The sequence below is a fragment of the Vitis vinifera genome, chromosome 18 (assembly GCF_030704535.1).
Source record: "Vitis vinifera cultivar Pinot Noir 40024 chromosome 18, ASM3070453v1".
Classification (NCBI taxonomy): domain Eukaryota; kingdom Viridiplantae; phylum Streptophyta; class Magnoliopsida; order Vitales; family Vitaceae; genus Vitis; species Vitis vinifera.
Window position 1 is genome coordinate 26,546,649 of NC_081822.1, and position 13,425 is coordinate 26,560,073.

Consider the following 13,425-nt stretch of genomic DNA (forward strand, 5'->3'; position numbering starts at 1 on the left):
TTCATGAAATTTCATTTATTGTTACTTATTTTTTGGGATTTAATTCTTTACAATTATTTTTGAGTGTTTACATAGAATAATTAGGTTATGCCCAAATTTATTCCTTTAACTCTATCCATCAGATATAAGTATCGTGAAATTTTGGCCTGTCTCCACCTTTCTTCGCTTTTGACATTGTCATGCACTGCTTCCTCAACTCCAAACACAACCGCTGAGGATCGAAGAAAATGAGACAATGGTCAATGAATAATTTATTAATTTTTTTCTTAATTTAATAGCATTGGAATGTCAGTTGGAACAAACCATTTGATGATCTTTTTCATAAGTATCCATTTAGATCATAGTCTTTTTAAAATATTAGAATAAATCAATTAGTCTAAGCTATATCATTTATAATTTTTTTATTATTAATATGATACCTATCCTTTCACGGAATTGAAATAAAATATGAATAATTAAAAAATGTCAACTATCCATGATATTTGATACCAAACTTTTCTAATACAACATGATATCATGTTGAATGAAATGGGAATCACCAAATGTTCTCAAATCAAAGATATATCTACAGGGGACACGTCAAATTCTCTTTTTATAATCAAAGGCTTCCAAAAAAATTCAACCATAGCATATCTCAAAGATTAGTCAAATTCCATTATTTTTATAGACTTCTAACAATTCAAGAAATTGACATTAATAATCCCAAACACAATATTCTGCAACTTTACATTATTCTTTTTATTGTAATTGAAGAGGAATACCAACTTAGTCAAATAGAAAATAAATCATGAAAGCTGAATAATACAAATATTCAGTGAAATCTTTGGCATGTTATTTCTTTGCAGCTTCAACATGGTGGCATGTCGGATGGAGGAGGCAGCATTTGAGCTTCTGGGTGTTTACCATTTTTCACTATGAATGCAGTTTCCATGCCCCAAGTCACATGGCGTTCTACATGGCAATGCAGGAACCACACTCCTGCAACAGAGAAAATATATCGAGATTACACCTAACTTAATTGTAATATTAAAAAAAAATTATTTCATTGGTATGCAAGTTGGCAGTATCAAGGGTTTTTTTCTTTAATAGAGGACATGAGTGCTTGCAACGTACCAGGGTTGGATGCCTTGAATCTGATTGCAACCCAACCTTTCGAAGGAACAGAGATGGTATTCTGAAGGGGAGGATCCACCAAATTATAGTGCAAAGGGTCCCTATTTTCATCGAAATTCCTAAATCCCCATCCAACAACATAGAAACTGTATCCATGGAGATGCATAGGGTGGTGTGTCTCTGCAAGCACGGCTGTCCCTTGAAGAACAATCTCCACTGTGGAGTTATACTCGAGCACCCTTACTTCTGTTCCACTGCTCGGCAACTGATAGATTAATGGAAGATAATCATATGTAAAATCGAACACTAGTGGTGGAAAGCTAGGAAAGTTATTTCCATATACACCACTGATGTTATAATAGTAAGCTTCCAGTATGTCAACCGTAGGGGTATGGAAGCTTATGTTGTTTATACTTGAGGAGAACCGCGTCCCATTTGGCCCTGCACATGAATCATTGACGCATGGGTACGAGTTCATAGAAAGAGTGTAAAACAACTTAGTGCTCGTGCTCAATGGGACATTGCAAGGATGTTCCGCATTTGCTAAGCTTCGGAGGCCGGCCATGACCTGAACTGATGCATCTGTGTCATTGTATGCAGGAAGATGAGGCAAAGAGGAGGTGAAGATGGAGTGTAGTATCCCCTATATTGTACAATAGCTGTGGTGGTTGTGTTATCATAAAAGCCTTGATATTTCGGGGCAACAGAATAAGTTATAGCCGCCATGTAATAGTGATTTGGGCGTTGGTTAGCTTCTAATAAGACATCATAGGTTTGGCCAGGAAATATTGTGATATAATCTCGTGTCAATGGTTTCGTGTAGCTACCATCTGTTCCAACCACTATCATTTTATGCTTGGCTATGGCGAAGAAGAGAGCCTCATGCAAGGCAGCATTGATTATGCGAAGTAGATAGGTCTTTCCATGATCCACCGTTAGCTTGAATGTGCCTGTAATTAGAAAGGGAAAGTTGTATACTTATGACTAGCAAAAAGAAAAAGAAAAATTTTCCATGAGAATCCACCAATTATGAAGTGATTGATTAATTAAGGGTGTAAATTTGGCTCCATAGTTCAAAATTATATTTGGACTAGCCTTTTCTGATGTGTTAAATCATGGCTCTACCATCCTTATAGCTATATTCCTCTTTCTTAGCATTAACCTCTAAATATGTTGATGTTAATAAGAAAAAGTAGTATGGTTAACATATAGGAAAATGAAATCATGTACAATTTTAAAATGGGAAGTTAAACTTTGTACCTGATTTTGAGCATGGAAATAGATCACCGGGTTGTCCATTTATCAATAAAGCATCGGAGGAGTTAGGGTCACCTCCGGTTGCAAGCCCTTGATCTCGAACCTCATTCACATCCCTCTTCCACCATTCTCCTGCGTTTCAACAACTTCAATAATTTTAGATTTTGCTTTGTTGGTTAATTCATAATATGTAAATTAACCTTTAAAAGTAACAACACTTATACCTAATATGATGGGGACTTCTGCGTTAGGTTTGTGAAAAGGATACTTGGTTCCATTCCTGGGATAGATGATTATAGCTCCATGAACAGTGGCTCGGGTCCAATCACTGTGAGCATGCCACCATAGAGTGCCTTCCTCAGTGGAAAGGATGATCTTCTGGGTAAACTTTGACCCTGGCTGAATTGGGCATTGTGTGATATACTCGGGACCATCTGTCCATGGATATCTAGGCATGGTCACCCCATGCCTGTGAAACCATAACCATATGTTAAAACTAGTACTAATTTTCAAAGTAACAAAAGATAGCATGTAACAAGCATCAACTGTATTTCAATGGATATGAAGAAAATAACCCTAAAGTATTGTTTTAAATTTGACTTTATTTTCAAAGCAATATATTGCGGCCCCCTCTTAGAAATAAAAGAATTTAAGCCATGTCTTTCTCTAAGACACACACAGGGCCTACCAGTGAATGGTGACGTTTTCTTTTCCCCTGTTATAAACGTCGACAATGATTGTCTCTCCTTTCATAGCATATATAGTTGGTCCCGGAAATTGTCCATTTACTGTTAAGATGTTCTTGGCGCTACAAAGCCTTGTATATGAAGCTTCCCTCACCTGCAACCAATTAAAAGTTAACCATGCAATCTCATCCCAAAAGAAATATTACATGTATGAATAGTTCCATCGATCCATTCATGTAAGTGTATAACCAATTAGAAATTGATGGCATGGATGAACGACTCAACGACACCCATAACATGCATGAACAACTCAATGACACTAGGGTAAGAGGTCATATGGTAGAAAATGAGAGCCATACTACTCCTTAAATATCATGATTAGAAGGTGGTGTTTAGGCCAATATCATATATAGTATTTACCACAAAAGTAAGCTGACGGGTCGAAGCTTGGCAATGGATGCCACCACCAAAAACTAGAAACGCTAAAATTTGCAAGAGGAAAACCTTCATGATCAGCCACATTTTCCTTGGAATAAAAGCCTCTTCTCTTCTCTTGTCCTAAACACAACTCCTTCAATTCTCTTACTACTTTTGATGTATTTCTTTCACATGTGATTCATTATATAGGCATGGTAATTCTCTCGGGATACAATACTTCCTCTCCACGTGTCAATATAAGAGGAAGTGATTTGAATGTGTATTGGTTTTCAATGTTCTTATGATATTTCTTACATGAGCAGGACCATTCAAAATAATTAATTATGATATTTCTTACAAGTTACCTACACGTTACCTTAGAATATATAAATTTTAAATATTCTTTCACAAGTCCAACAAATGTTAATTAATTAAATATATGTAGAATACTTTTAAAACTTTGACCTCCCGTATGAGTACCCTTATCAAGATCAGTCATGAAAACTGTTTTTCATTGACAACTACTTTTAAGAATTATTTTAAAATTATTTTTGAAGAATTATTTTTATAAACATTATTTAACCAACCCTTATTATTAATTTTACTTGTTTTCGTGTTACTTAAGATAATTAATAGTGCAGAACCCATGACTTTGGTGGTTGGTGGCAAAGTTGTTTTCGTATTGTTACGTAATGCAATTATAATAATAATAAAATAATTAATTTTACTTGTTTTCGTCTGAATGGGACAAAGTTGTTTCCCTTTTTTTTTTAAACCTGAGAATTGAGATTGTAAAAGACAAGATGATAAGCTAATTCGGTATTTCAGAATTTTTCATAAAAAACACAAAAATATATTTTGTAAAAAGTTGAAAATAGGATACGAACAACCCCTTGTAGTATTTTTTTCTCAACAAAAAGCAATTTAATTATAATAATAATAAATAATTATAGATTTAAAAAAAAATATTTTTTTTTTGGGGCAATTTCTAGTAGTTCCAACTCCCAAAAACTTCTCCACCTTTGATCTTTTATTTGGTTAGGTTGGGTTGGGTCACCTCGACTTGGGCACCCACCCAACTCCAACAATATTTAAGTAATTAATAAAGTAAATGATTGAATTACAATGAACAAGTATAATGATCAAAATAAAAATAAAAAAATCTTTTTTGTTTTAATACAAATCATTTACCATTCAAAAATATTCTTAATATCTTCATTTTCTTTTTGTGTTTTTGAAAGTTCATTTTTGTTTTAACTAGATCAAATAATATTTGTACAATAATGCCTTTAACATACATTTTTGATCAGTAATACCAAATAAACATCTCAACAAATATTATATTAGATGATCATTAATTTCACTATCTTCATTTTATTTATCTTATTCTTCTTTATCCAGTGCATTTAATTATGTGTTGTAAAATGAACAAGGACCTCTACAGTTATAATCTCACCTAAAAAGTTGGAGAAGTTATCTCTACATTTATGGTTCATGCATGAAATAAATTGTTTTTGTACTTCCATCATCAAAGATGCATGTATGTCTATGTGGACCCACATTTCTCACATGTGCCTCCACTCAATCGGTGAGACTCACTTTTATTAGTGAAAAATTAAGTTTTGGAAAAGTCGGAGTCGCCACATATTTTATTTTATTTTAAAGGGAAAATAAAACAAGAAATAAAACCCTAAAAAATAACTCCATAGTTTTGGAAAAAACATGTTTTTGAAAAACCCGAGTCTAGGTCCGGGGATCAGGTTACCTATTGGGAAGGTACCCCTAAAAGGTAGCACCCCTCTAAGCCCTATAAAGGTCTCTACTAACTAAGTTAAAGGAGATGTGACAATTAATTGGTTAATTATAAATACCTAAGTAAGCAAGGTGATTTCAAAAATAGCATGTCTAACAAGAAAACCAATCATAATCATAAAGAAGATTTAGGGTGCGTACTTGGACTGCTTCTTATGCGCTATCACAAGACACCAAAGTTAGTTCAAATAATATATCATCTAGCATGCACTTTATCAGAAATAATTTAACAATGAAACTAATATCAAGGCACCCAAGCATTATCAAACATAGACATAGTTCACAATGACAAGCATATTCACAGAATTTAGAAGGCAGGTGTTAGGGGGCATACCTGGATAGCATAGATAACTTGTAACATGTTTCCTTAAGACATGATGGGTTAGATAATAAAATATAAAACAAAGAAATCCTAGCATGCTTGTTATCTAATTAGCATAGCAAAAATGATCAAAGTATACGAAAACATCAATTATCTTGTATACAATTCCTGAAAAATAAATATAAATATGATTACAACAAGTAACAAAGGTGGCAACAAAAATAAATTTTGAAAATATTTTCTTATGTAGGGGTTTCACCAATTCCCCAATTAATATACATGAATCTAGCCTAGAATTATCCCATTTGTTTGGGACCATAAGATTGAATTCGTATTCCACTCAAAACCAAAATTTTTATTGAAAACTGAAGAAGATGCAAACCAACCAAAACATGGTTGCATATTACTTAAGAAAATGAGATTTTGGTTCTAAGGACTCTAAATGGATTTTTAAAATGGATTTTTATGAGGAACATCTTGAGAAAAGCATTTTATTTTACAATGAAGAAATTAATCTAAAAACAACAAAACACGAGAAACAAACTACCAAGTGAAACAAAAGAAAAAAAAAATCACAAAACGGAATTTTTTTACAACCGAGCAAACTAAAGTGGTAAGAATGGAGGCCAATCTTCACTATTTTTTTATGGCCTCTGAAAAGTAAATTTTACCGGAAACTACCAAAGCAATAAACTATTCAAACTTAAATCAATTAAATTAATGACTAATATTCAAGAAACATATCAATTAAGAGTAATAATCAAGAATTAGCGCGTGATCAATTAAACACACAAATGTATCTTGACTAATTAAAATGGACCAAATTAAATCAGGGCAAACATGAATTCTCAATCATAGAATTATTTTATTAGTGAGCTAACATTATAGAAAATGCCTAAATTAAATAGATGAGTGAAGCTAAATCGGAATAAACTAAACACAAGCACCTGCTAATATAGAATTGATTTTATTAATAACTTAAAATTATAAAAAATACTTAAAATAATTAAAATGAATCAAATTAAATGAAAGCAAACTAAAAACAAAATATGAATTCATGGAATCAACTTCCTAAATAAATTTACATTATTGAAATGAAATCTATGCTCAAAATGAATTAAACACTAATTAAGGCAAATCTAAAAATCAAATATTTAACACATGAGGTCAATTATTTTAACAAACTAAAATTTTACTTAAACCTAAAATTAAATTGAAAAACTATCCAAAACTAATTTTAAAACTAAACTATAAAATCAATCTCATTAACAAATAGATAAATAGATAACACATGAATAAATAAGTATGACTAAAACGAAATATGAACTCATGAAATCAATTTTTTTTAAATAAATTTACATTACTAAAATGAAATCTAAATTTAAAAATATTTTTAACACCAATTATGGAAATCCTAAAATCAAATATTTAACACTTAATATTAACTACTTTAACGAACTAAAATTTCACTTAAACCAAAAATTAAATTAAAAAACTATCTAAGACAAATTTTAAAACTATGTCTCTAACCTATAACATAAATCTTGCTAATAAATGGATAAATAGATAGCATATAGATAAATATATCTCAAATTGAAAATGACTTACAAAGGTGTAACAATAAATTCATAAAGAACCTTTAATATATTGTATTGATTGGTTAAAAATATAATAGGAGAATAGCTCACCTAATCGAATATGTGTATGGGTAGTAGGCTTCTCAAAGTGGCAGCCGCGTGACTGATTCGACTAGCCAAATCCAACTGGCTGTGCAAATATGCAAACTTCCAAAGACCTCCGGGGCTTGCTTAGATCACGACTTCAAGACGCATGCTGTCATGGACCAAACCATCTTTCAGAGAACGTGTTGCAATATCTCCTCTCCATAGGTCGGAAATCTTCTTCCAATAACTCAGACTGATCTTTCAAAACTCGGATTGAGTTTCGAAGAAAAACGGACTGACCTTCATCTTCCAGTTTTGGTGTTCGACTCGTCCTTCCTCTTACCTCCTGAATGCTCGATATCCTCCTCTTGCCTCTTCGTACAACTGTTGCCAATTTGTTTCTTTTCTGGATGCCTGCTTCATAAAAGCTTTTCTTCGGTAAAACCGAGCTTTCCCAGCCTTCTCCACGTGCTGGAAAATTTCCTTCAAGGGTGCAGCTGCACTTGTTTTTTTTTTTCAATGGTGTGGCTGCACCTTTCTCACCATCCGAATCCCAAACTTTCCTTTGGTCTTAATGGTGTGGCTGCACCTACTCCCACTCCCAGAATGATGTGGCTATCGATCTACTCCTCCAGATTCAACAAGGTAGGTATGCACTCATCTTCCCAATCGCGGGGTGAATAGCCGGTGAATATCAACAAGCAGTCGTGTATGTGGGTTCCAAAACAGCAGTTTGAATCCACTTTGAAACCTGGACTGATCCTCCTCAAACAGCAGCTCCCAAATGCCTTTTTTTTTTTACACAGACTGATTCCTCCACTTTAAAATCACAACTTAACTCCCAAAAATAATCCTTCTGAAAACCCCTTCAATCGTGCGTCGTTCTTCATTTTTCTTTTTCTTTTTTCTTAATCCATCACTTCGTCAGCTCCTCTACTGCCACAGTGATGGAAAAAACAGCAGAAAATGGTTTCCTTATCCTCTTCCAATCACCCTCAATCCCCTCCAATTATTCCTTTTGTTTCCTTTGCCTTACCTTTTCTCTCTTCCTCTCTCTCCAATCCACTAGTTGTCTTCATCTTTCCTCTTAATGGTGTCTTTTCTTTTCTCCCTTACTCTCTCTCCAATTACCGACTGCCTCCGTCTTTCCTTTCTAATGGTGTCTTTCTTTTTCTTTTGGGAGAATTATGTTTTAGGGGTAGATGGCCCCCAAATTAACAAAAGGTCCATGTAACTCTTCAAATTGAGCCCAAGACCTAATGAAAGTATGGAAATTGAGTTGAAGGATATCATTCTTTAGTATTTTCAAAAATGCCCTTTGTTGATTTTGAGAAAAAAATTAATATTTTTGAAAAATACTTTTATTTAATTTAATATTTTTTATTTAATTTAATATTTTTAAAAAATACTTTTATGTAATTTAATATTTTTTAAAATACTTTTATTTAATTTAATATTTTTTAAAAATAAATTTATTTAATTTAATATTTAAAAAAAATTAATTTAATATTTTTTTAAATACTTTAATTTAATTTAATATTTTTGAAAAAAAAATTTAATTTAATATTTTTGAAAAAAAAATTATTTAATTTAATATTTTTGAAAACTACTTTTATTTAATTTAGTATTTTTGAAAAAAAATTATTGAAAAAAAATTATTTAACTTAATTTTATAAAATATTTTATATGTGTTCTTAAAGGGTATATTTGTCCGTTACTATTTCATATCCTTCAACTCAATTTGAAGAGTTATATGGACCTTTTGTTAATTTGGGGGCCCATCTACCCCCAAAAGATAATTCTCCCTTTTCTTTTATGGAGCATGTGGGATCCATGCAAAACAAATAATAAAAAAAAAAAAAAGTAATAGGAAAATTAAAATACAAATAAAAGAAAACTAAGGGTTAGAATAATAAAAAAAAACATGCAACTAAGAATTAAAAATCCAAATTATGTAATTTTAAACGAAATTAAAAAATATAAATCACATGCATAACTAAAATGAATTATCAACTCAAGCAACTCTCTATCAAAATAAATTAATAAATAAATAAATAAAACAAAATGAATATGATTATTAAGTTCATGCAATTTTCTAAAAATAAGTAAATAAATTAATAAAACTAATAAATAGATAAAGATAAAAAAACAAAAACAAAATCAAGCACATGCAAGCCATATGAGCTATGCAACCATGCAAGCCATGCCAACCATGCATCCATATAAAAATGATCTAAATGGGCCTAGGGTGCCTAAGTGGGCCTAGGGTGGTGCCTAATGGGCCTAGGGTGGTGCCTAATGGGCCAAGTGTGTCTAAATGGGCCTAAGGTGCTTAAGTGGGTCTAGGATGGTGCCTAATGGGCCAAGTATATCTAAATGAGCCTAAAGTGGTGCCTAAGTGGGCCTAGTGGGCCAAGTGTGTCTAAATGGGCGTAAGGTGCTTAAGTGGGTCTAAGGTGGTGCCTAATGGGCTAAGTGTATCTAAATGGGTCTAAAGTGGTACCTAATGGGCCTAAGGTGCCTAAGTGGGCCTAGGGTGGTGCCTAATAGGTCAAGTGTTCCTAAACGGGCTTAAGGTATCTAAGGTGGGGCCTAATGGGCCAAGTGTATCTAAATGAACCCAGGGTGCCTAAGTGAGCCTAAGTCTAAACTAGGGCTGCCAAGAATCACAATGGAGTTATATAAATCACTCAATCAAAGTCCCCAAGGTGGCTTAGAAAAGATAGGTTACATGAGTAGTAGTGGGCCACCAAGGAATTGTTGTAAAGTATCAAACGAACACATAATAGGACATGTGCTAGTATGACAAAATGGAGGGTCTACAGTCTAACAATGGCAAAAGAATCTATGAGGTCAAGAAAAAAATGAAAAAAAATTATATGTTTTTTTAATTCATTTCATTTATTTATTTTTCTATTCTATATAAAAATTCAATATATATAACTTTTTAACTAATTTTAATTATATTTTTCTTTCATATTTTATATAATAAATCAAAAACTAAAAAAAGAAGATATTTTTTAATATTTCAACTATAACAAGGTGGGCAAAATTAATTTATAATGCTAGGATATCCTAACAACCTAACCTTCAAATTTCCTTAAATAAATAATCACTTCACTAGTAATATATTTTCTTATTCCACCCTATTGTGATTAGCACCATAGTATTTGTTATACTTTGAAGCATTTTGGTATGATTCTTATCTCATAATAAGTCATTTTTGAAGTAAACCCAACATGGTTGATAGAAATCCTCTTCCTAAATGAACCTCTAGGTTTCTTATTCATGAGTGTTGGTACATTAAGTTATATAGTTTAAGATTGATAATTTTGTTTCATTCATTTTGACTTAGGACTTTTTTAGATTATGTCTTTCTCTCCTTTGAAAACTCGAAGTTGTCGTGTGATTAACTGGAATAACAAAGGTAAGTATCGAATGATCTAGAAAGGAAAATTAGAGTTAGTTAAGGTTGGCACGAATGTCCAATTCTTAAACCGAGTTTTTTTTAAAATAAGAAATAAATAAAAAAAACAGTTTTAAAGAACTCCTTGAGTTCTCTAATGATGCAGAGAGCGCTTAAGCGCTCATTGCAGCACTCAAGTGTGATAGAATTCTTTAGAATTTCACAGCTTTAATTTTCCAACTTTTACAAGCTTTATTTTGGGAAAATTCTAAATCTGATCCACTAGGATCTTGGCCTAATAAATAACTTTCCTAAAGAGGATTTTCTCTTTTTGATGTTAATGTTTCAAAAAACCTAATTTGTCATCTTGCTCCCAAAACTATGAAAGATGATTGTCTTCGCTTTTACTAGGTTGAGAAAGAGATTTGCATCTCCACAAACACTAAAGTAAGATTCACGGGGAGCACAAGTGGTGTTGTACTACAAATGTGAAGTATAGTAGAAGTGATAGTGAGCTCACGACCCAGAGTTGTTTGCATCCTTCACATCCCTGAGATGTTTGGTTTTCATCATTCTAGCCACTTGCAAGTGGCCTCGACTCGACACCATGAGTTAGAAAGAATCTTGATCGGTTATCTATTTAAAGCCATGAGCTCACGACCTAGAGTCGTTCTTCTTATTTATGACCCAGAGTCATTCTTCTTGGTGACAATGGAGGTGCACTACCTGCAGGAAACATGGAAGGTAATGAGTTTCTTGTAGCAACATTTTTTGTAAAAGAATTTCCAGGGACATTCAAGGGAACATCGGCCTTTGCATCATTTAGCAATGAAGTCACCAGACGATCAATCTCAAGAAGCGAAAGCCATTGGTCAAAAAGCTCCTCGGAGACCCTAAGGTTCGACTTGAGAGCAAAAGGCAACACTTTCGGGAGCTGCAACATTCGGTGTCCAAAGACACCATATTGCCAACTATCTCCATATTCATTGTTACACAACTTGATTAAAGCTGAGCTGTGAGAAATTTTCACAATTGTTAGCAATCTTCAGGCATTTCAATTATTTAAATTTTGGTAAGTAATCAAATATCATACACAACCTACTCTTTGAAGGGGTCTTGCACATTGAAGTGGTCCTGGAAGAACATTCAAAACCAATACACATTCAAATTACTTCGCTTATATTGATACGCGACGAGGAATTGTTGATACCCAAGCCACATGTGAATCTGTGCCCGTCATCCGAAGAATTCTGGTGTTCTGGATTGATGGGAGCAAAAAGGTGACCAGTTTTACCTTGAGTCAAATTCAAATGACAAAATATACTACCATGGACAACGCCCTTTACTACAAAAATAGCGCACACGGCCAATCCCATCAACCTAGTATTACACCGATTTGGAGGCAGATGTACCATATTACTCTGTTGGCTGAACCACTCAGGAATTCAACTTCTAGGAACAAAAGTACTGGATTCAATATGTCGAGTATATGGCACCATCTGGGTCATGAAAATCAATGTCAAGTTATATGGAAATAATGTAGCCATGTAGGAGTAGTGCTCAAAGGAGTATAAGAATTATTCCATAGGATTTAATTGATTTACTTTTACAATATGATCAAGAAAGAGAGGAGAGAAACCTGAATTGGGAATTGAAATCTTGGTAATTTATTCTCCAGACTTTGCATTTCCCTTAATGTAGCTGCCACAAAGTTGTTGCTTTCATTCTCAGACAGTCTGAAGCAATTAGAAAATGTGAATCGGAGGCCCCCACATTCCTTGGATCTGTAGACACTTGATGGACACAAAATGTTTTCCATAACTGTGCAATCATGGGTATCTATTTATTCTATACTTGATGGAAGCTCTGGCAATGATTGAAGCCTCTTGCAATAACCCAACCTAAGGCCTTTGAGCTGTGAAAGTTGATTGAGGCTTGTAGGTAGAGTAACAAAATTGTTTTTGCTTAGATCTAAATATTCCAATGAGCATAGAGAGCTGAAGTCATTGGGAATTGCTCCTTCCAATATGTGGCAATCACTTAGATTTAGCTTTCTTAGGGATCTTAAACCAAAGAAAGATGCAGTTGCAAACCCCCAAAGCGTGGAATTTCTGCTGGCAACAACTTGAAAAAGAGGAGTGAATTCCTTGGCTTGGATTCTAGTCCTTTACATCCCTCAAATGATAATACTTCAAGGTTTTCTAAAAGAGAAATAGAGGGTGGCAGCTCTTTTATACAGTTCCAGCTACTTCGAGCCTCTCTAAACCTTTTAGGCTCCCCGAACCCTTTGGCAAATTGTCTAGTTTTGAGCAACCAGATGGAATAAGAGTCTGAAGAGATTTCAACTTACAAATACAATGTGGAAGAATTGCAAGGCTTTTGCATTCTCTCAGATTCAACAGAACAAGTCCACTTAGATGTTGGATTGATGAAGGTAGCTCTTTTAGAGCAGTTCCATCTAAGAAAAGTTCCAACAAACTCCCCATATTTTCCAAGACTTCTGGAAGTGTTGAGATATTAGGAATGTTTAGATATTAGGAAAGTTGAGATATTAGGAATATTGAGATATTAGGAAAGTTGAGATATTAGGATATTAGTTGTTCTTTCCTTGTATCATTCTTTCCCATTCTTAGAATGGTGATTACCCTCTATATATACTTTGTACATGAACGAATGAAAGGAAGAATGAAAAAACTACCATTTATCAATTTGAAGATGGTATCAGAGCCATGGAATTGAAATCCTGGA

General features: G+C 33.4%; 1 protein-coding gene across 1 annotated transcript; it reads right to left on the reverse strand.

Annotated features, from left to right (window-relative positions):
• Positions 1–831: 831 nt before the first annotated feature.
• Positions 832–11,917, reverse strand: LOC100266452 (laccase-15). Its single transcript, XM_059734555.1, has 10 exons — positions 11,888–11,917; positions 11,780–11,811; positions 11,404–11,690; positions 3,477–3,538; positions 3,059–3,210; positions 2,595–2,839; positions 2,374–2,502; positions 1,682–2,063; positions 1,114–1,616; positions 832–978 (listed from the first exon to the last, which is right to left on the reverse strand). Exons 1-10 carry the CDS (start codon positions 11,915–11,917, stop codon positions 848–850), a joined length of 1,953 nt encoding a protein of 650 aa, XP_059590538.1. The 3' UTR covers positions 832–847.
• Positions 11,918–13,425: the final 1,508 nt, after the last annotated feature.